The 21,545-nt window shown below is 34.3% G+C and overlaps 2 protein-coding genes, 2 long non-coding RNA genes and 1 other non-coding gene across 6 annotated transcripts; 3 read left to right on the forward strand and 2 right to left on the reverse strand.

Annotated features, from left to right (window-relative positions):
* Positions 1–3,365: 3,365 nt before the first annotated feature.
* On the forward strand, positions 3,366–9,748 carry LOC144559997 (anthranilate synthase alpha subunit 1, chloroplastic-like). 2 transcript variants are annotated; one of them, XM_078309162.1, is made up of 12 exons: positions 3,366–3,537; positions 3,936–4,126; positions 4,552–4,741; positions 5,329–5,480; positions 5,824–5,939; positions 6,206–6,449; positions 6,547–6,603; positions 6,752–6,904; positions 7,967–8,047; positions 8,128–8,214; positions 8,710–8,913; positions 9,352–9,748. In XM_078309162.1, the coding sequence occupies exons 1-12, from the start codon at positions 3,372–3,374 to the stop codon at positions 9,487–9,489; spliced, it is 1,779 nt and encodes a 592-aa protein (XP_078165288.1). In that variant the 5' UTR covers positions 3,366–3,371; the 3' UTR covers positions 9,490–9,748. The 2 variants fall into 2 exon arrangements, with proteins under 2 accessions (XP_078165288.1, XP_078165289.1); XM_078309163.1 differs by lacking the exon at positions 7,967–8,047.
* A 1,031-nt stretch (positions 9,749–10,779) lies between these two features.
* Positions 10,780–10,868, reverse strand: LOC144560046 (small nucleolar RNA Z199). The gene has a single exon (XR_013513310.1). It is a non-coding gene; the product is annotated as a small nucleolar RNA Z199 (small nucleolar RNA).
* A 3,518-nt stretch (positions 10,869–14,386) lies between these two features.
* On the forward strand, positions 14,387–15,219 carry LOC144559999 (uncharacterized). The gene is made up of 2 exons (XR_013513295.1): positions 14,387–14,543; positions 14,799–15,219. It is a non-coding gene; the product is annotated as an uncharacterized LOC144559999 (long non-coding RNA).
* LOC144559998 (large ribosomal subunit protein uL11z-like) lies at positions 14,943–16,100 on the reverse strand. Its single transcript, XM_078309164.1, has 2 exons — positions 15,788–16,100; positions 14,943–15,432 (listed from the first exon to the last, which is right to left on the reverse strand). The coding sequence occupies exons 1-2, from the start codon at positions 15,998–16,000 to the stop codon at positions 15,145–15,147; spliced, it is 501 nt and encodes a 166-aa protein (XP_078165290.1). The 5' UTR covers positions 16,001–16,100; the 3' UTR covers positions 14,943–15,144.
* A 469-nt stretch (positions 16,101–16,569) lies between these two features.
* On the forward strand, positions 16,570–18,229 carry LOC144559752 (uncharacterized). Its single transcript, XR_013513228.1, has 2 exons — positions 16,570–16,874; positions 18,031–18,229. It is a non-coding gene; the product is annotated as an uncharacterized LOC144559752 (long non-coding RNA).
* Positions 18,230–21,545: the final 3,316 nt, after the last annotated feature.

Consider the following 21,545-nt stretch of genomic DNA (forward strand, 5'->3'; position numbering starts at 1 on the left):
AGGTCTAATCAGATGAAATCATAAATAGAGTAGATAAGAAGAATTCTTTTTTTTTCTTTTTTTTTTTCTTTTTTTGAGAAAGTGGGTGTAATCCACCGATTTCATTAAGAAATCATAATGTCAAATGCTAAGAGCTGCAACTATTTGGAGCTCAAAACATGTATACAAAAAGCATTGCTTGAGAGCAATGATAGATGAACAAAAGAATAACAAAAGAATAACAAAAGAGAAAACTAGAACTACAAAGCAACCATAACATCAAAACAATATTTTTTTCTAAGCTAAAAAATGATGCAAGTATTTAGCATATCTTCAAATCTTGCTCCAGCCTTGCACAATCAAGCTATATAGTCGGGATTATACCAAGCATATAGGTTGAACCGTCTGGTACTATTGGAGTGGGTGCCCCTGTTAACTCCTCTCCCTCTAGTACTTCCTCTAGGGAAGTGGCTTCTTCCTCTGAGAGAGGTAGAAGGTCCTGAGAGCAAAGATCATTAGTATTCATCGATAAAATAAGAGATAAATGTAATAGAGACCTGTATTAGTGTTAGCACACCAAAAACTGACAAGTGAAATAATTTTAGATCCTATTGATTTCAGAGAGGGCAGGCAAGAATCTTGAAAACAAATTTTATTCCGTTCGAGCCAGATGATCCAAAGTACTGCACCTCTAACAAATTCAACTAAAGGAATGTGTTTTAAAGGTATACATGCATTAATAAACCATATATCATCCATACTAGTGCATGTTAAGGTGAAATTATTATGTGATCCAATCCATTGCCAAATAGAATTGACAAAAGTACAATTTACAAACAAGTGGTCTGTTGTTTTCATTTTTTCACAAAAAGGGCAAGCATGATCTCATTGCCATCCTCTCTTAATGAGATTACCTTTAGTTAGAATTTTATTTCTCTTCATCGAGTACAAGAAAATTTTGATTTTGAGATGCATTTTAGACAACCAAATTGTTTTAAAAGTAGTATTTTTAATGCCTCCAAATTCTAACCATTGATAAAAAGAATGCACGGTGAATTTACCCACTGAAGACCATCTCCAGTAAAGTGTATCTGGTGTAGAAAGATTGGGAACAAAATTTTGTATTTGAATGTGCAGTTGATGCCACTCATAACACAAAGTACTAGTAAGTTGTCTTGTAAAAAGTAATTGCCATGAAGAGTTTACATAGCAGGCCTCAATAATCAAAATATCAGGGTTTATAATGTGTAAAAAGAGATTAGGAAAAAGAGAGAACAAAGGTTGATCAAAGCACCATCTGTCTTTCCAAAAAAGAATGGTTAATTGAGTCATTTTCCAATTGTCTAGTAAGATCTAACTCTACAGCATGTGTATGTCTCAAAATACCAGACCAAAAAAGAGAACAAGTAGAAGAAAAACCTAATAAACCATATTTATCATGAATTATAATTTTTCACATGCCAGTAATTTGGGAGTTTTTGAATATGACTCACCATTTGGCTACTAAAACCTGATTTAGTCATTTAAGATCTATTATTCCCAATCCCCTGTGATTTAATTCTCCGTCTCAGATCGGCTCATCTTTAATGGGCCATTTATGATTTCTTGCATTCATTATGCGACAACACCATCTGGAATTCTGGATGCGATGCTACATAATACATGTACTCTAATTAATGTCCAACCACATCAATCTATTAACACTCGGAAAAATAGCAATTCTACCTTGATCGAACATATGCAGAATTGAATTGCTGTTTTGGTTCTGTACTAAAACAAAAAATGCTCGCTCCCTAAACTGATACAATGAGAAGATATTTTTTTTCAAATAAAGTTTGTATCAAAAAATTGTAAATTAATTTGATGCGACCAAATCGTAAAACGTTTTTCTGATGAACAGAAAAAAAAAAAAAAAAAAAAAAGTAAAACGTTTTTCTGATCAACTATCGTATGCTAGAAAATAATTTGATCGCGAGTTTAAAAAAAAAAAAAAAGTAAAATTGTAATTTCCAGGTATGTTTTCTCTTTACTCTTTAACAGTTGTTTAAAATTTCTAATTAATTTCATAGATGAAAACCCTCACCCTGTTTGGTTCACACGAGGTGAAGAGTAAGAGAGAAGAAAAAGGAACGGAAATGAATGTTATTATATTTTATATTATCTTATTTAATTCATCTTGTTTATCTCTGTTACACTTCAATTTGAAAATTAATAAAATAAAAGCTTTACAATGTTAAAGGAGATTAAAAGAGTAACATTCATTCATACGTAGAAGTATGCATAATAGGAGTTTACTAACCCCTAATTTTAAAAAAATTATATTTATATATATTTTTTATATATAGAGTAAAATATCATAATTATTATATAATTAATTTTCATTCTCGATATAAAAATTTTATATAATTAATTACATTCACACGTGATCTCTATAATTTGAAAATCTAATTCCACCTCATATATATATATATATATATATATATATATATAGAGAGAGAGAGAGAGAGAGAGAGAGACTAATATGCTTTCGGTAGCATATGGGCCGAAGTGCTACCGGTTCAAATTTGAAATTTCAAAATCCAAAAAGTCAATCTGAACCGTTAAATGTGATCTCTATATTGAAATGTGCTTGGAAACCAAATTTTACATTTTTTTCTGAATTTTTTTACTATTTATTAAGCTACTTTGAAAATCGCTGATCCAACAGTGGCTTCTGATTTTACTGTTTTGTTAAGCCACCATTGGATCAGTAAAATCAGAAGCCATCGTTGGATCAGCGATTTTCAAAGTGACTTAATAAATAGTAAAAAAAATCATAAAAATGTAAAATTTGGTCTCCAAGTACATATTAACATGGAGAATAAGATGAACGGATCAACTTTTTAAATTTTGAAATTTCAAATTTGAACCGGTAACACTTCAGCCCATATGCTACCAAAAACATATTAGTCACACACACTCTCTCTCTCCGCCACCTCTATATTTATTAGCCTTACTTTTCTATTAAACATTCAACCAACCAAAAATTAATGACGATGTTTTATTTCCCTCCTTCTCTTTCCTACTCTCCATGGCAAAGATGTAAACAGTACGTAGTTAATAGTGCGGAGTAGAAAATTGTATCTTCCTGCACATAAATCATAAATGTGTGCACCCAGATCTCGTGATAATCTGACCCTGTGAAACGCAAACCCGGTAATCCATTTATTTAAAACTTTGGAAGCGGAGCGGGAAAGAAAGAAGATTAGAAGAGTGTATGCCACCCGTGCTTTCTCTGTCCGGGCAACAGAGAACGAGACTATCAGATTTGATCCAAGCGAGGTGAAGGTGAAGCTAGCTCTTCTATAGTCTTTCTCTAATTCAATCCCCTTGAGGCGACGAGAAAGAGATCAATGCAGAGCCTTTCAACATCTTCACTCCTTCCCTCTCCGCGTCAGTACTCCACCACCGCTCGCTCAACAACTACAACCTTTCACATCCCTCAAATCCACTTCTCCCCAAGACACCATCTCCAAACTTTTAAATGTTTCGCACTCGTTCAACACTTCGAAGCTGTTGGTGCGTCCTTTTTTAAATCTCTCTCTTTTTTTGTTTTGTTTTTTTACCATTCACATGTATAATTCAGTCCTAAATTACACACAATTTTGTTTAATTAGAAGCAAAAATCGGGGAAAGCTGGTGGATTTTATATTAGGGGCGGAACTAGAAAATTTAGATAGGGGGCTAAAATTAAAATGTATAATGCATGGACGGAGCTTGAACACAAGTTTTCACAATAACAAATTAGAATTCAAGCCATTAGGCTACAAGCACACATACGATCATTTAAATTTCAATATACATGATTAAAAAATTTGAAATCATGGAGGTGACTCAGTGACTGAGCACCCCTGGGCTATACATAGATCCACCCTGGTTTGATATGCTCTAATTTCTTTGTTTTTCTTCTATTTTAGCTGAGAATGAGGAAGCAGCCAAGTTTACGGAGGCTGCAAAAAAAGGGAACCTTGTGCCATTGCAGCGCACCATATTTTCTGACCACTTGACCCCAGTGTTGGCGTACCGGTGCCTAATCAAGGACAATGAACATGATGTTCCTAGCTTCCTATTCGAATCTGTCCAGCAAGGCTCCGAGGGCACCAGCGTGGTACTTTAAAACTGGCTTAATTATGCTTGGTTTTTAGAAAATAAAGTATAATATTTTTCTGAAAGGTGAAAATTATGGGTTGGTATAGTGGTATTGTATAAGTACTGGCTTGGTGTCAGGCAGTGCCTTCAAGCTCAAATCTGATAATCATATTCTTCACTGGTTCTCTAGTATTTGATTTGCAGTTCTTTATATTACTAATTATACGCTAGCTGTCTTTTCAATCTTATTTTATTATTTTTTTTTACTTGATGCAAAGAAGAGCTTAGTACTGATTGAATGATTTTACTTGGGAGGACTTGAAAGCAGTATACATTATTACATGTAAAAGCTCTTTTGGTTCATAAAGCTTGTGTTCTTATGACATTAAGAAATAAGCCTTGTTAGTTGATATATTGTATATATCTATTTACTATGCTCTGTAGGGTCGATATAGTGTGGTTGGGGCCCAGCCCGCAATGGAAATTGTGGCTGAAGAGAACTTGGTGTCCATTTTGGATCATGAGGAAGAACGGATGACAGAGGAGGTGGTTGCCGATCCGATGAGCATTCCTCAAAGGATTATGGAGGATTGGACCCCACAGTTGATAGACGACCTTCCTAACATTTTCTGTGGTAATATTCCTTCGTTTACAATTATTATATATTTGTGTAGGATGACACATATATAATCTGGTGGTGACAATTAATTAATCACTTGAGTATTTTCTGTAGTGAGAGTTGCAACATGCATGCATGAAAAAATGGTTAGGTTTGTTCATCTTAGCCAATGATGCATTGTATATTGCTTATTTGTACGTAGTAAGCAGGATTTCACTTGCAATTGGGTGTCTGTTGAAAATTTTTAACCTCCAAACTAATGGGGTTCATGCTTTTCAATTTTGAAACCTGGTTTGTTTTCCTCAAGCATGATGCTGGGACCATTATGAAATATAAACTTCAAGAAACTAAGCATCAACAAACTGCAATTAGATTGTAAATGAGAAGTCCTAAGAAGTTCATTATAATTCTTAGTTAGCTACTTTCTCAAATTCAAATTTCTAGTTGTATGCATGGCAGCATGGGTCTTGGAGTCATCAGGTTGTATTCGAAATGTGTGTCATATTGTATACAATGACTAAAATTAAAGCTCTCAAGTCTTAACTACTATATCTAACACTCAGATCTAGTGAATATATGTTCACTTTGCATTTACTTCACAGGTGGTTGGGTTGGTTACTTTTCATATGATACAGTACGATATGCCGAAAGGAAAAAACTTCCTTTTGTTGGTGCTCCTTTTGATGACAGGAAGCTTCCTGACATGCACTTGGGTCTATACACTGATGTAATTGTATTTGATCACGTGGAGAAGGTTATTCCTTTTTCCTGTTTGTATTATTGCTGCCATTATAACATTTTAAAGACACAAAGGAATGTGACTTGTAGCAACTTCTATTATTAGATTGGCGACTTCATGTATCATTCTTTTTCATGGTACATTGGAAATAACTTCCTAAAACTGTTTTTGCATTCATTAATTGCGCTGATACTGTTAAACTTCAAACTTAAATTATCTAATTATTTTACCAATGCTCAGGAGAAAATGGTAGAATTAAATTCTATGCACCAATTATAATTTGTGTGCTTTACATGTAAAAAAAGAAAAGAAAAAAATATTTGTCCATATTCTGACTCTGTATTTTTATTTGATTCAGAAAGTACATGTCATTCATTGGGTGCGACTGAACCGATTTTATTCTGTCAAGGCAGCTTATCATGATGGAATAAGCCGACTAGCCACATTGCTTTCCAGGGTGCATAATCTGAATGTGTGAGTATTAAAGACTTTCACTTGTATGAGACCTCTCTCTTTTAATGTTCTATAAAAGTAATGTATCACCTGATATTAGTTGTCTGATATTTATCCATTTGGACCTCTTTGAATTTCTGATTATGAAAGAGCTAGGATTTTCTCTTATTGAAAAAAAAAAACCCAAATAAGAACTAAAGCATCAGGTGCATAATTTTAAAACAGGGGCCCTTATGTTAGGATTTATTTATTTATAACTAATTATTAAACCTCTGAAATTTGCTTAGACCAACACTGTCAGCTGGATCTATTGTGTTAAGTACTTGCCAATTTGGCTCTGCTCTGAAGTCGACAATGAGTACTGAAGGATACAAGCATGCTGTTTTGGAAGTGAAGGAGCACATCCAAGCAGGGGATGTATTTCAGGTCGTTTTAAGCCAACGATTTGAGAGGAGAACACTTGCGGATCCTTTTGAGGTATATCGGGCACTAAGGATAGTAAACCCGAGTCCATACATGGCCTACATACAGGTGCCTTAATATATTTATTACAATAGTTGTTTTTCTATAATTCGTTGTTTTTAAAAAAATAACTTTGTTATTCTTGCTCTGTTGGACTAATATTCAGGCCCGGGGGTGTATTCTAGTTGCATCAAGCCCAGAAATCCTAATTAGTGTTTGCAAGGTATATTTCTATGATGCATTTAATAATTAATTTAGTAGACATCAAGTACCATGGACTGCTCTTGATTGAATTTAAGTTCACGTGTATGACTTTTGTGTCAATATTTTAGTTGCTTCATTTATGTTCTACATTACTATTGTGTTTTCAGAGAAAAATTGTGAGTCGGCCCCTTGCAGGTACGATTAGGAGAGGAAAGACGAAAGAGCAGGACATGTGCAATGAAGAGAAACTGCTAAATGACGCGAAGCAGTGTGCTGAACATGTCATGCTTGTTGATTTGGGGCGGAATGATGTAGGCAAGGTTGTCTTTTTTTTTTGTTCTTTTCCTTCTTTTCTTCCATCTATTTTGCAAACCCCCTACTTATCATGAAAATTGTAGAAAATCAGGTCTCTAAAATTATATCTATTTGATCCATTTTCACTAAAAAAATTGGAGAAGTCCTCATATTTAGTTGTTTTTATAATCACGGCACCAACTCAAGAATGCAGTCGGGGTACGTAAATGAGCAAGATTGCCTTGATTCAGTGCATCATTATCACGAAACTCTCCGCACTAGGACCCTTTGATCTTCATTGGATAGCCTTTGATTGGGCTTTGCTGTGTCAACTGTGATTCACCAATTGTCTGCTAATGGCAACAGATAATACCATACAAGAAATCCATAGATGTTGCAGTTATGTTTGTTCTTCTAGAAAAAAAGAAACGCTTCCTCTGAGCTGTCAATTGTACTGTTTATCGCTATTAAGATAACAGGATGATGCTTACTTTAATGGGTAATTTGGTCAGAGAAATAACATTTTAAATCACTCCGGCTATTTAAATAGTCCCAGTTGGGCTCTTCGGGTCTACACATTAGGCGGCTAGGGTTTGTTCGCAGCGAAGGAGCAAATAAGGAGGAGGAGGGAGCGATAAAGAAAAATTTCTAGAAGAGTGACCAACAAGGAAGGGCAAAGTAGAAAAGAAGGAAAGACGGAAAGAACGAAAACAAACCTGTAATACCAGAGGTGTTGGAAAATAGATTTCCTAAACCTGTATAGGTCTGGTACGATGGGTGCACACAAGTGCTGAATCTGATTAGTATGGTACGAAAATTTGAGACTAAAACCTTCCTTACAAAGAGGTAAAAGTATTAAGGAAATACTAACTGTTCTTAGATTATTTAAAACTTGTTTTGTTTCATTTTTAATATTTTCTTATTAACCCTATTCTTAAAATTGTAAAATATAACAAGAGAAATAGTAATTACCAATATTATTTTGTAATTTATGGAAATCGGTGAAACTGAATTTGAAGATCATCCTTTATCTTTATTTACCATTTCAACAAATTCATTACTGATCACAGCTGTTGTGTTTAAAATAGGTTTCAAAGCCAGGATCAGTTAAAGTTGAGAAGCTAATGAATGTGGAGAGATACTCCCACGTTATGCATATTAGCTCGACAGTATGCATATGTTTTCATTTCATTTCTATATTTGTCAGATTAGTTTATATTTTATTGGTCATAATTGTGGGCCTTAATAGGTGACAGGGGAGCTCCTGGATGACCTCAGCTGCTGGGATGCACTGCGGGCGGCTCTTCCTGTAGGAACCGTGAGCGGGGCCCCAAAGGTAAATTGTGTAGTCATATACTAAGTAAGAATTAATAATGGTTGCAGTTCCTGTTATTAGTGTTTTGTCATATCAGATTTCGGTCAGGCAGAAAAATCAGGTTATTTACCGGTGTGTTCCAGATCTCATGGTACTTAACTTGCTGGTTTTTTTGTCTTTTTACTGGTAACCTGGCCTCTTATTTGTTGCCCTTTTTAGTATGTGGATATTGAATCATGTCAGTTAAAGGTCACATCAGGTGGAATTGCAAGACAGTAGTTAATTGTGATCTATTGAGTTGAACAGAAAATAAATATAGGGGATGCATAACAGACATTGTGAACAAAATTGTTTCATTGCATTTCATTAAGCATAATTAATTATAGAGTAATTAAGCTGGGAAGATTGAGTTCAGTCAAGATTTTATTGGGGTTTGTTTGATTAATTCTGACCATTGAGGGTGCTCAGCAGATTCTTTACTATTTAATGTAATAAATAAGTTGTCTGTTGTATTAGGTGCGAGCCATGGAACTAATCGACAAGCTAGAGGTTCTCAGGCGGGGTCCGTATAGTGGGGGCTTTGGGTCAGTGTCCTTTATGGGAGATATGGATATTGCGATTGCCTTGAGGACCATCGTCTTCCCAACTGGATCCTGGCTTAACACCCTGTTCTCCTACCGGGATACAAAGCAGCGACAAGAATGGTTGGCACACATACAGGTATGGTTTTACAATTATTTCTCAGGTTTTGGGTTAGGTAATAGTATTACAATTAAAACATTTTTATAACAAGTTTAAAGTTTGGTCGATTTACTGTTATTATGTGTTGCAAGCAAATAACTGGCCATTTTATTGCTGGGGGGTCCAGCTGCTGCTGTATAGAAAGAGGTGGGTTGATCATGCCATAATATTATATCAAATGGCTTAACTTGCTGTAGACTGTAGTTGTTTCTTTTTCCTTTTATTTTTGTGGAAATACTCACTTTAGTTGTTGATTGGTTTACTTTTGGGTCCAGGAAGGTAAACTGCACTGGGGTCTAAAATTTATATTTGACCTCATTAATTTTGGTTAATTTAAGTCGGGTCATGAAAAGGGGGGAAAGCCTTTTACTCTATAGCAAACCAAATCATCTGATTTTTGCATCTGTAAATTTACAGGCCGGTGCTGGAATAGTCGCCGATAGCATACCAGATGATGAACAACAAGAGTGCGAAAACAAGGCGGCCGCTCTAGCTCGCGCAATTGACCTTGCTGAGTCGGCTTTTGTAGAGAAGTCAGGTTTTTACCTGTTGTAGTATATATTTTTTTTCTTTTTTCTTTTTTCTTTTTTTACTTCTTAGTTTTATGTCTCTTATTCTTATTATTGGGATTGGGTTTCTGACTTCTTGGCTTTCAATTGTAAAGGGGCTTGGTTGCAATAACTGAAATTGCATACAGTTTCTGATTTGTAATACAGCAAAGCTGGGGCTTGTTGAAGAATTTTCATTTCAGCATACTTGTTTTGTAAATGTAATTTAAAACTATATGGACAATATAATCTATTCTTGCAAATTAGAATAAGCATTGTATTATTTAGCATGGAATCAATCAACAAACATTATACGGTAATTAATTTTTATGCATTATTAAACATATGATTAAATGAAACAATTTAGTTTTACAAATTGGTGTCTAATTTAGTAAGAAACATCAATCACAAATTCACAATTTCCGTTGTGCATAGAAAACTAATAGAAAGTGAAAGCATAAATGATCTGCTTTTTAAAAATATTAATTAGTCTACAAAATATATATTCCCAAATCTCAAATACATAACAATGTCAGAATAAAAACAAAATACTAGAAACAACGGTAAATCTTATGGGATTGATTATGACAATGTCAATGAACTTCTTTTTTTGGTCATGATTACTCAATTTTGATTTGTTCCTCATTAGTTACTAAATTATGTCTTTGTTCCTCAGAATTTAGTCAATCCGTCACTTTTTTCATCCAAAAAATCACCATGTGTGATGATTAGTGTAAATTTTATATCTTTCATTGAATTAAATTTAATCCCAATCAGCGTATGAAGAGTTGGTCACGCGTGAAGAGGAAACCAATAAATGAATCTCAAGTAGGTTTTATTTAGAATTGATTATGAAAATGCTGTAGGTTATTTTAATGAAATATGGCTAAAAGAGGAAACCAATAAATGAATCTCAAGGAGGTTGGTAGACTCGATTAAGAAACCTGAACTTTAACAAAAGAAAAAAAAAAAAAAAAAAGCCTACCGTGATCAGTAAATCCATATGTTGTCTGTCATATGTAAATCAGAACCACAGACAAGGTTTCAATGATCATCATCTCAAGCAGGCCATAATAAATAATACAACATTTTAAAACATCAAATTGAATGAAACCTGTAAATACAAAAAATCAAAGGCGAAATATGGTTGCGCTTTAACTTAAAAAACCCACTTGATCAGTAAATCCATGTGTTGTCCGTCATTTATAAATCAGAACCACAGACCAAGGTTTCAATAATAATCATCATCTCAAGCAGGGAAGGGACTAATAATACACAATTTTAGAACATCAAATTGAATCAAATATAATCAGAGACTTAAATACAGAAGAATCATATAAAATTCTTATCATATTGTTGCAGTATTTTTTGCTCATCACTTGAAACTTATAAATTGTATTGTATAATAGAAGAAGAAAATGTATTGTCCCAATGGAACACGCAAGCAGCCCATGGTTAAGAGCAACGCGTGTAACGAAAAGAACACAGTTTGATTTACCGAATTTGTAACTGTATCAGTCACTAATCAAATCAGACACCTGACTAAATCCGGATTCAAAGTAAAGTAATAACAACTAAACGATCAAATTTAAATCAATCCAAAACACAAGAAAAAAAGAGGCAATTCAACATTAAATATTGCATAATCCAAAACACACAAGGGAAACCCTCATCTTTCTTTCTTTCTTTCTGTCTCTCTCTCAACGACTCAACCCTATTTCTATTTGGAAGCGGCGGCGGAGATGTAAGAGAGGGGTTTTGTACCGTATATATATAAGTGGGCATGGCTGGTTGCGTTTTACAGGGATAGAGTTGGAGAAAGTGTGGCCCAGCAAGGTCCAAAAAGGGCTACACGACATGGCCCAAAGGCCCATGAATAACCCATACGATACGACATAGGTTGTCATTCTGTGTTTTGAGAAATGAAATTGCTTAGATTAGTTTTATGTGACGGATAACGGGATAAACACTACGGGATAAACACTGCGGTGGAGCTAAATGGAACGGAGTGATAACCTTGTTAATACACTTCTAATTATTTAAAAACTGAAATTAAATTGTAATTGAAAGTAAATAATGAATTTAGAGAAATTTGACACCCGGAATGTTAACGGAGTTCGACAAAACAAAGACCTACGTCTCCGAGACTTCACAATCTCTTGTGAGTACGTCTTTCTATTACCCAATATGAAAGGATTACAATTTGTGAACCGTTGAACTCTTACACACTAAGAGAGAAGTCAAACGGCCAACTCAAAGAGATGAGAACAAGGTCTCGATTGTTTAGAAACTCAAGATAAACACTCAATAGATCACTCTAACCTAATCTAAATCAAGATTAGTGAAGTAGGTTTGAGGTTGTTTGAGGGATTTTGAAGTTTTAAGCTCTCACAACAATGGAGTAACTAAATCTCTCAGAAAATCGCGTTTTAGAAGTTTAGGGTTGGCTGAGATACTTTGGGAAGAAAGCCCAAAGCCCTATTTATAGAAACAGCTCAAAAATGAGCTAATTGAGCTAAAACGTTACCAACATTTTATAAAACGTTACAACGTTTTAGTTCAAAATGCGATATAGGATTTTAATTTTCTGACAGCTCAGCTAATCGATCAAAATGTTACCAACGATTGTATAACGTTTTGCACTATAAAATATTGATAAAAAACAGAAATTTTTGAAGCTCAAATTTAATTAAAACGTTACAACTTTTGTCAAAACGTTATAATGCTGATAAATAAATCGTTATAACTATTGACAAACGTTACAACGTTTGTAACTTGAATTTTGAATTTGGTATAGCTGTACTTAACGTTCTGACATTCCTAAAACGTTACAACATTTGTAAAACGTTACAACGTTTCAAGTTGATTATGTACAGTTGTGATTCAACAGTTCTGACAATCCTAAAACGTTACAACGTTTGTAAAAATGTTATATCGTTTTAAGTTGTTTCTGAGTTTGATCAATCTGTTACTTCAGCTTTTCTGACAAGCCTAAAACATTACAACGTTTGATCTCGGTTTAAACAGCCTCAAACTTACTTTATCAAGCTTTTTATTTTACAATTTGTATTCTTGATAAATGTCTTCATGATTTCTTCAGTCCAAATATTTCATAATGCAATTCCATTTGACTTGAACCTATATATTTTTCAAAAATAGAAGAAATCATAAAATTCAATAATTGTATGTTTTTGCAAATTAGTCAAATAAACGAAAAAGATTATTGCTCGAACAACAAAGCTGACCGCATGAAATTACAAAATGGCATGGTATTTATGTAGTATGTAGTATCCTACGGTTAGTTGCGAATTAACATACAGTTAATGACGTCAATTGATCTCTGTTAATTTTCAAAAAAAAAAAATATTTATATAGAATTTTTTTATATATTTTAAAATAAAATGTTCTGGAGTCACAGCAGGAAAATTTGTCATAGTAGCCTATCCTATGTAGTATCGAACAGTCAGGTGCGAATTGACATACAGTTAATGAGCATCAATTGACTCCCATTAATTTTAAAAAATTTATGTTTATATAAATTTTTTTTTATATATTTTAGAATAAAATGCTATAAATAATGTAAATTTAATTTATTCACAGCATGAAAAATTTGTATGATCAATCTCTATTTACATTTGACTCCATCTCTATATTTACTTTCACTCGGATAAAACTCAATCCGGTGCCTATTTAAAATGTAGGTGCCCCTTTAAAATTTGAGCCAGGTTCGAAGATCCCTAACTCTATAAAACGATACCCTTATCTAAGAGGAATATTCTCTTTGACAAATGTTTATTGCAGCTAGTGTTTTAAAATATAGCCGCATATGATTATGCAGCCGGCAGCTATGCTCAGAATGTCATGCAGTCTCTCCCATGCAGTTTTGAGCATGCGGCCGCATATGCGATCCAAATATGCAGATATGCAGATATGCAAATATGCGGATATGTGGATTATCAGCCAGTGTTTTAAAATGTGTTTTAAAATGTGGCCGCATCAGATCAGCGACTTTCAAAATTGCTTAATAAATAGTAAAAAAAGTTCCAAAAAATATATAATTTGGTCTCCAAGCACATTTCAATATGGAGAACAAGATGAACGGTTCGGATCAATGTTTTAAACTTTAAAATCGCAAAATATGAGCGTGAAGTAAAATAGTCGTTTTACTTCGCAACTCACCGTAGCCCACCTCTATATATATATATATATATATGAATTTTTATTTTAAAATCAGCATATGCGTCCGCATACCGCTTGTGTTGTATCCAGTGACCTTCTGCATGTATGAACAAAACTGCATTTTAAAACGTTGATTGCAACTGAGCAAATTCTCTCCCTCTTGCTGTCTTTCACAGCCACTACTTTTATGTGTAGCTGGCAGATAGAAGATCTATATCATTAACTCTTTCTCAATTTCAAGACAAGTAAACGAAATCAGTGTTATAAAAAAACGTTCGTTTAGTCTAACTAACTGACCAATTAGTCGTTGACAACGACCAATCCATTACAAATTATATATTTCTGTTAATATGACCATTAATTGGCCATTTTTATTATTCTTTATTTTGCATTTATCTATTATATGTATTATACTTTATCTTGTCTTATCTATAATTTTCTAAATTATAATTTCATATAATTTTGTTAATCATATACTTTATCTTGTCTTATCTTAATTTTCTAAATAATTTCACATAATTTTCTTAATTAACAATTAAGTTAAAAATAAATTTTTTTAATAAATTTGATAAGTTAAATTAATCATTTTTAATAATTAGAAGTTAAGTACATAACTTTAAGAAAAACACAAACTTAATTGCAAAATTCTGATCATTTGATCATTTACAGATTAATTGCTTAACGGTACCTATCCGTTTAACAAGACCATTATAAACATTGCACCTTTTGTGATTTCCTCTTTCACATTTAGTGGGGTCGTTAAATGGAGAAAAACAATTTCTATGGATTATTACACGACGTGTGCCCAAACTCACAATCAAAATAAAGTTTCCCTTAAGAATCTGCAGTTTAATTAAACTGCACCTCGTGCAAACCATATTAGTTATACTCCCCAGTCAAATTCAATAGCAGCCCATTTGCTCTGGCAGCATGAACACAGCAAATGCTAATTATAGACCCAGTCAAATTCGAATTCGTATCCTCTGAGATGTCTCAAACTTTACGTGACTTTATGGAAAATCCCAACAGTTTAAATACGTTATGCACAAATCTCAAAGCACACATAATACTGACCCCCTACATCACCCCCGAATAGGCACCGGACACGTCAGTCACGCAAAAGTTGAGATATCTCAGAGGATATGCACTCGTCAAATTCAGTAGTAGCCCATTTGCTTTGCAGCATGAACACACAAATGCTAATTATCGACCCTGCTGAACCAACATTATTACTTATGCAAGTAATATGCATTGGCAAAATTTCCTACTGACCGCTTAAAATGCATATAAAAGGAACTCACTTGTGGTACCGCTAAGCACATATATCATTCGAACAACACAAATTAAAACATAAACATTGGCCCACTCATACCAAAACTGATTAAAAGTACCTAAGAGGTTCAATTTTACTTCAAAACATAACAACCAAACCTAAAAACCGAAGAAAAACTGCGCATTAAACAAGAATAACCGACCATCATCCTCAAGCAGATGGGACTTCAACTTCACCATCATCAATCTCAGTCTGGAGGTCCTTCGGGTCCTTCCCATCAACTGTGCACCCAACCGACACACAGGTACCAAGAATTTCCTTCACGGTACCAATTAAGTCCTTAGCCATTGAACGAGACCGCATGATGCGCGCAATTTCAATGACATCATCAAGGGAGATATTCCCATTGTGTTTTATGTTTTTGGTCTTCTTCCTGTCTCTCTCAGGCTCCTTCAAGGCCTTGATCACCAGGGCAGCAGCAGAGGGGACCACAGTCACCTGTTTTCGAATTTTCATAGTTAGAAATAATCTCATGCTATTTACAGAGTAATCAGTATAGGTTGTTGGAATACAGTGCTGGTATGCAGAGAGAGATATTCTAGATTATATGACTTCAGTTACAACTTAGAAACCTTTACAAATAAACAATATCAATTAATTGTAAAGATAAAAGCGCAGCTACAAACATCTCTTGATTAAAACAGCATCTGGACATTTGGTTTTAGATAGATTATTCCATTTCATGGACAGAGGGGTGCTAAATTTACATGCAGATCACAGATCAGCGCAGCGCAAGAAACAACAATATCTTAGCGTATTGACAGATCTAGCAAGAAAGAATGGAATGGAGCACCTTAGCTTGACGATTCTGGACGGTAAGCTTGACGGTGACACGGAGACCCTTCCAGTCCTTAGCTGTCTCCTTTGCAATATCTTCTCCGATTTTCTTCGGGGAGAGACCGAGGGGTCCGATCTTCGGAGCTAGAGAAGAAGCGGCACCTACTTCACCGCCGGTGACCCTGACGAAGACATCAACAATCTGGCTGGGGTCTAACTTGGGAGGCATCCTGGTGGCTGGACTGGACTAGGTTACGAGGTTGGAAAGTGGCGGCGCTGGAGGGAGAAGAGAAGCGAAAGGTTTTGAGCTGCGAACTCAGAAAGGAGGCGCGGGGGTTAGGGTTTCCCGCTTTTTAGAGACCATTTTATGGGCCTAACGGGCTTAAATTTATGGGCTGGTATTGGGCTGACAATTTTTCATGCCTGAATGTCACAGTTAATTGTGATATTTTGATTGTTGCTCAAGGAGAAAACATGTTAAAATATTAAATTCACATATAACACAATGTAGATTAACTTTGGAGTACATTTACCAAGAAGAAAAAATCATCCGATCAACAGGAAATTTTTCGATCTAAATGTTTCATGTGATGGAAAGGAATAATTCTAGGCATATTTGTTTGCATTTCTTTTCATAACTCATTAGTGTAGGCTTAGAGCACCTCCATCAGCTTTCATATGGAATTGCAAATCCGCACTGACTTCCGACGTGGCAATTTCATTTTATCAATGAGCGATGCACAGAGAATAAGAAATATGCAAGCTTTCATTTGACTTTCATTTCGCTGATATCGCGCAGAGAACAGAACCGCTCTTCCTCTCCCCCTTCTTTTCCCCCTTCCTCACCCCCTTCAATTGAGCTCGTCTTCCTCTTCTCCCCTTCCTCTCACAGATGCCTTTGTCGCGAGTAAAATTACCGTTCTTCCTCTCCCCCCTTCCCGTTCCCATTCTCTGCTGTCACTGTTCCTGTCGCCACCACCTCCGTTGTTCCCCTCTCTCTTCTCCAAAACAAGACAGATCAAGTAAAGAGCTCTCCTCCATGATCTCCGCGCATTGCCACGACACTATGCCTTGCTCCTCCCCTTCTCTGCTGGTTTTCTCAGGTAACTGAACTCGCTCTGCTTGATGATAAACCAGGATCTGAGAGATTCGCCATTGCCATTGGGGGTGGTTAACTAAAATTGCATTCAGATTACTTTTCTTTCGAATTTGTTACAATGACCCAAGAACTGTTAATTCTTGTTAATGGGTAATTCTAAAAAATAATAAAGCTTTATTTCTATATGTTTGGAAATATCATGAAATACTTATCATATTTGTATTTAGCAGTAATCATCTTTTAGACTTTTGTTGTCAACCAAAAATTGAAACTTTTGCCCCTGAATTTATCAAGCATTAGCGGAAACTGAAATAAAATCAAGGTGATTAACACTCCACTGGCAAAGAAACTGTACCAAAATACCCTCTGTCACAGATTAAAATGAAAAGGATATTTACACTTCAAATTAGACCAAATTCTCTTACAAGCTGATAAACAAGACCCTCATGAGTGCATACAAACAAACCTCATGTTTTCCAGATTTTTGTACAATTAATGGTGAGAGTCTGAATTTCATATTTAAAAAATACAGCACTGGTACAGTGCTTGACTGGCATGCAAAAATTGTCAACACCAAAGTCACTATTCAATACACTTAGAAAACTCAAAAAATTGTGAAATAAGTACCGGTTGAAGGGCACACTAATGAGTAGCTGCATGAAACCACTGCATCAGAGTAATAATGAACCAGTAGTTCTCCTTCATGGTTTTTACAGGTATCCAAAATTTACAACATCTGTAAGTATACAAAATCTGAGTTAGTAATTTTTACTGTGGTTCTAAGCAAACTGAACTAGAATAACAAGTGTTCTTGCCTGAAAAATTTGTTCAATTCAAAACTGAAACAGAACTGCTTCTGCCCTTAACAATGCATCTACCAATTTAAGTATTGGCAATTTCACTTTAGGTTACTAATGTAGAACCTATCTTCTTTTAATTTCAATCGTGATGACGTCAGACAATTTGTATTGCCATGAGAACTGTCCAGTTCAGAGTGTACTGGATTTCCATCAAGCAATATCTCTTTGCCACTCTAGCAATAAATTGCTGCACAACACCAAAGAATATACTTGAAAATTTGATCATCGCATTCTTTCCCTAGTACCTATATTTATATTGTTTATATTTGATTTGTTTATTTACTTAACTACTGGTTGTAGGATCCGTATGAGGTGTTAAAGGAGAAGATGAATGGGTCTGCTAATTTTTGTTTAGAGATCAAATTGTTATAATTTCTTAGTAATTAAGGTTTTGGATGCAATTTTTTATTCTCACTGTCACAAGAAATGACTGATCTTGTAGTAATGAGAGATATCAAACTTTTTATTTTAGATTTTCCAATATTATTTAATTATTTAATCTCTCCATTTTTCTATTGTTGGTTCTGAAGTTTGGTTGCCTTGGGTACGAAATTTTGGGTGGATGCTTGTTCACTGATTTTAAGGGCAACTTGCACTGGTATCAGGAATGGACCTCTCCACTGAAGAATGTATGGAGAGAGAGGGGATAGGAGACATCAGAGAGAGGGAGGGAGAGGGGAGCTTGTGCTGGTCATCGTGGAGAGAGAGAGAGAGAATTGTTTTCTGAAATGGTGAAGTGACGCAGACAAAGGAGAGAAGAATAATGATCAGAAGAAGAAAAGGGAATGGAAACGCATGAAGAAGAAAGAAAGTATCAACGAAAAAAGAAAAGAAATTACTGACGTGGCAGTCAAAGTGAAATTAAATCTAATTTCATGGATGTAGACTCGTAGGGGTGAAAACGGAGCGGATAATGTCAATACCATATCCGCATCCGTCGGATAATGAGCAGATACGGATAGTAAACGGATATCAAAATTCAAAACCAAATCCGCCTTAAACGGATACGGATACGGAACGGATAGTCCACGGATACGAATTTGAATACGAATATAAAACGAATAATGATCGGATAATTAAGATATATGAACTTCTAATATACAAATATTAATTAAAAAAATTCTAAATTAAGAAAAAAAAATTAGGAAAAAAAAGCAAAATGGAGAAGAGATATAAAGTAAAATGGAGAAGAGCCATAAAAGTTTAATAGGTTTGAAATGAATTGGTCCAAAGTCCAATGCACCAGCGTCCAGCGCAATAAAAAAAAATTGGAAAGTTTCATCTAGCCCAGACCCAGAGCATAGCGTTAAAATTTGAAAAGAATTCCGGTTTGTGTGCTCAACGCTCAATCTATTTGTCCCACATGTATAATATAATTAAGTTAGTACTTTTAGCTGAAAGTGGACGAAAGTGAGAGGTGCTGAGAAATACCCGAATATAATTGTTCCGGTATAAATATAAAACTAGCGCCGTTTATATATCAGAAAGCGGTTTCCGGATAATACCGAATATCCGCTCCGTTTAAACAACTCTGACCGAATCCGTATCCGGATACTATTCTGATAACTATAAATTTAGGATCCGATCCGGAGCGGATTCGGAACGGATAATCCTACTCCGTTTTCACCCCTAATGTAGAGTCGCTGAAATTAAAATCAATTGAAACGGAGCGGATATATCTAAACAGCTCCATCGGTGCATGTGGGACAAATAGGTAAGCATCTCCATCGGTGCAATATATCTAAGCTAGAGCTGTTTTTCGAACTTCTCTTTCAAGAAAAAATATTTACTGAAAAAAAAACAATTTTTAAAAGGAAATAATTCTGTAAAATTAATTTTTATCCGGTATATTTTTCTAGAGAGATTTTTATTTGGTATATTGTGGACATGAAGAAATTATTTAAAATATTAAAGACATGTATAATGATAAATGATAGGATTAGCCGCATGCACGGTATGTATGCTGATTGCGGTTCAAATGCCTCCATGTTTTTGTGCCTCCATCATGTCTCCATCTCTCTCTATCATTTTTAAAGTTCAAACAGTCGATCTGAACCGCTCAACCTAACCTCCATACTAAAATATGTTTGGAGACCAAATTTTATATTTTTAGGAATTTTTTTACTATTTTTTTAGATAGGTACAAAATCAGTAAATCTGAACCATCTAAAAACAGTATTTTTGTACCTATCTAAAAAAATAGTAAAAAAATTCCTAAAAATATAAAATTTGGTCTCCAAACATATTTTAGTATGGAGGTTAGGTTAAGCGGTTCGAATCGACTGTTTGAACTTTGAAAATAATAGAGAGAGACGAAGGCATAATGGAGACACAAAAACATGGAGGCATTTGAACCCTCCTCATGTTATAATATACCTTAGGTATATCAAATTCATATCGTATGTGAACGAAGAGACAAGCAAATTGAATGATTAAGAAGACTTAAATATTTCTATAAGATATTGGAATGGTTATAAAGCAAATATATTTTGCGTGGTAGTGTTTCCATATGGATATCCCAAAAATAATCTTCCATTTTTTTTTTATAAAAGGCTCTGTAGAAGCCCGTTTCATTTAATTAAATTTCTAGGTCAAACAATTGTTTCTGAATTATTATTTTTTCATGCATAATTCATAAAATTACTAATTGTTTCTAGGTCAAACAATTTCTAGGCGTAATTAAATACATTTTAAACATTACTAAATGTTTCTGAATTATTTACCAAATTTTATTTTATGTCTACAAATGATTAAAACTTTAATATACCTTATATATATTACAGGAAGCGATTTATTTTCACAAAATGTTTCAACCGAAGCTATTTGACGAAGCGAAATTTTTTTAGTTACCACCTTAATATTTTAAAATTCTAACCTTATCATTAATTTTTGCAAAATTAAAAAGTCAACATGATCGTCAGACCAATATACGCACCAATTTGGAACTATGCACAGATTGGTTTGGTGAACCAAATTGGTTTACAGATTGGTCCGATGCACCAAATTTCTATCAATTATATATTAATTCCTGTTAATTATAAAGGAATGAAATCACTCATGCTGTGTGTGTATAGAGACAGATGAGCTACGGTGCTTCATGAAATAAAACAACACATTCATTTGTGATTTCAAAGTTAAAAATGTTAATTCGAACCGTTCAAGTTGAACTCCATATTAAATTGTACTTGGAAATCAAATTTGACATTTAAAAAAAAATATTACTAGTTTTTTTTATATTTTTCAAATCACTGATTTTTTTTGTCACAATTTTCTAAAAAAAAAGATTTTAAAAAATATAGTAAAAAAAATTTAAATTGTAAAATTTAACCTTTAAACATATTTTAATAGATCATTCTGGATGATTCAGATCATCTTTTTAATTTTAAAAATAAAGATATAAACATGAAGCTACTTTATGAAGCACTGTAGTACAATTCTCTCTCTATATATGCTAAATCCTGTTAAAGCATAGTTGCATTTGTTCACCAAAACCAACTAAAACCAATCAAAAGATGCCACATAGGTCAAATTCGGTCAATACATTGATAAAGCTTGCATTTCTACTTATGCAAAGTCCTGATCACAAAAAAAAAAAAACTTATGCAAAGTCAAGATGTACACAGCGAACATCGGATCTTGTTATGGTCAAATAGAAATTATCACAAATTATATTGTCCTACCAAAAGAAAATGCCAGATCAATCTGCGTATCAAATAGAGAGCACTAAACCAATATGTGCATCAGTGTTGTAAAAAACGGTTTTAATGGCCATTTAATCGTTAATGGCGGTGGCCAAACCATTACGACTAATATTT

This window comes from Carex rostrata, chromosome 9 (genome assembly GCF_964058835.1).
Source record: "Carex rostrata chromosome 9, lpCarRost1.2, whole genome shotgun sequence".
Classification (NCBI taxonomy): domain Eukaryota; kingdom Viridiplantae; phylum Streptophyta; class Magnoliopsida; order Poales; family Cyperaceae; genus Carex; species Carex rostrata.

Excerpts from the sequence above, each read along its gene's own strand:
- LOC144559997 (XM_078309162.1), top strand. The coding sequence starts at position 3,372 with ATGCAGAGCCTTTCAACATCTTCACTCCTTCCCTCTCCGCGTCAGTAC. Across the intron at positions 3,538-3,935 it reads TCAACACTTCGAAGCTGTTG|CTGAGAATGAGGAAGCAGCC; the intron begins GTGCGTCCTTTT and ends CTTCTATTTTAG. Across the intron at positions 8,215-8,709 it reads CCGTGAGCGGGGCCCCAAAG|GTGCGAGCCATGGAACTAAT; the intron begins GTAAATTGTGTA and ends CTGTTGTATTAG.
- LOC144559998 (XM_078309164.1), bottom strand. The coding sequence starts at position 16,000 with ATGCCTCCCAAGTTAGACCCCAGCCAGATTGTTGATGTCTTCGTCAGG. Across the intron at positions 15,433-15,787 it reads TCCAGAATCGTCAAGCTAAG|GTGACTGTGGTCCCCTCTGC; the intron begins GTGCTCCATTCC and ends ATTCGAAAACAG.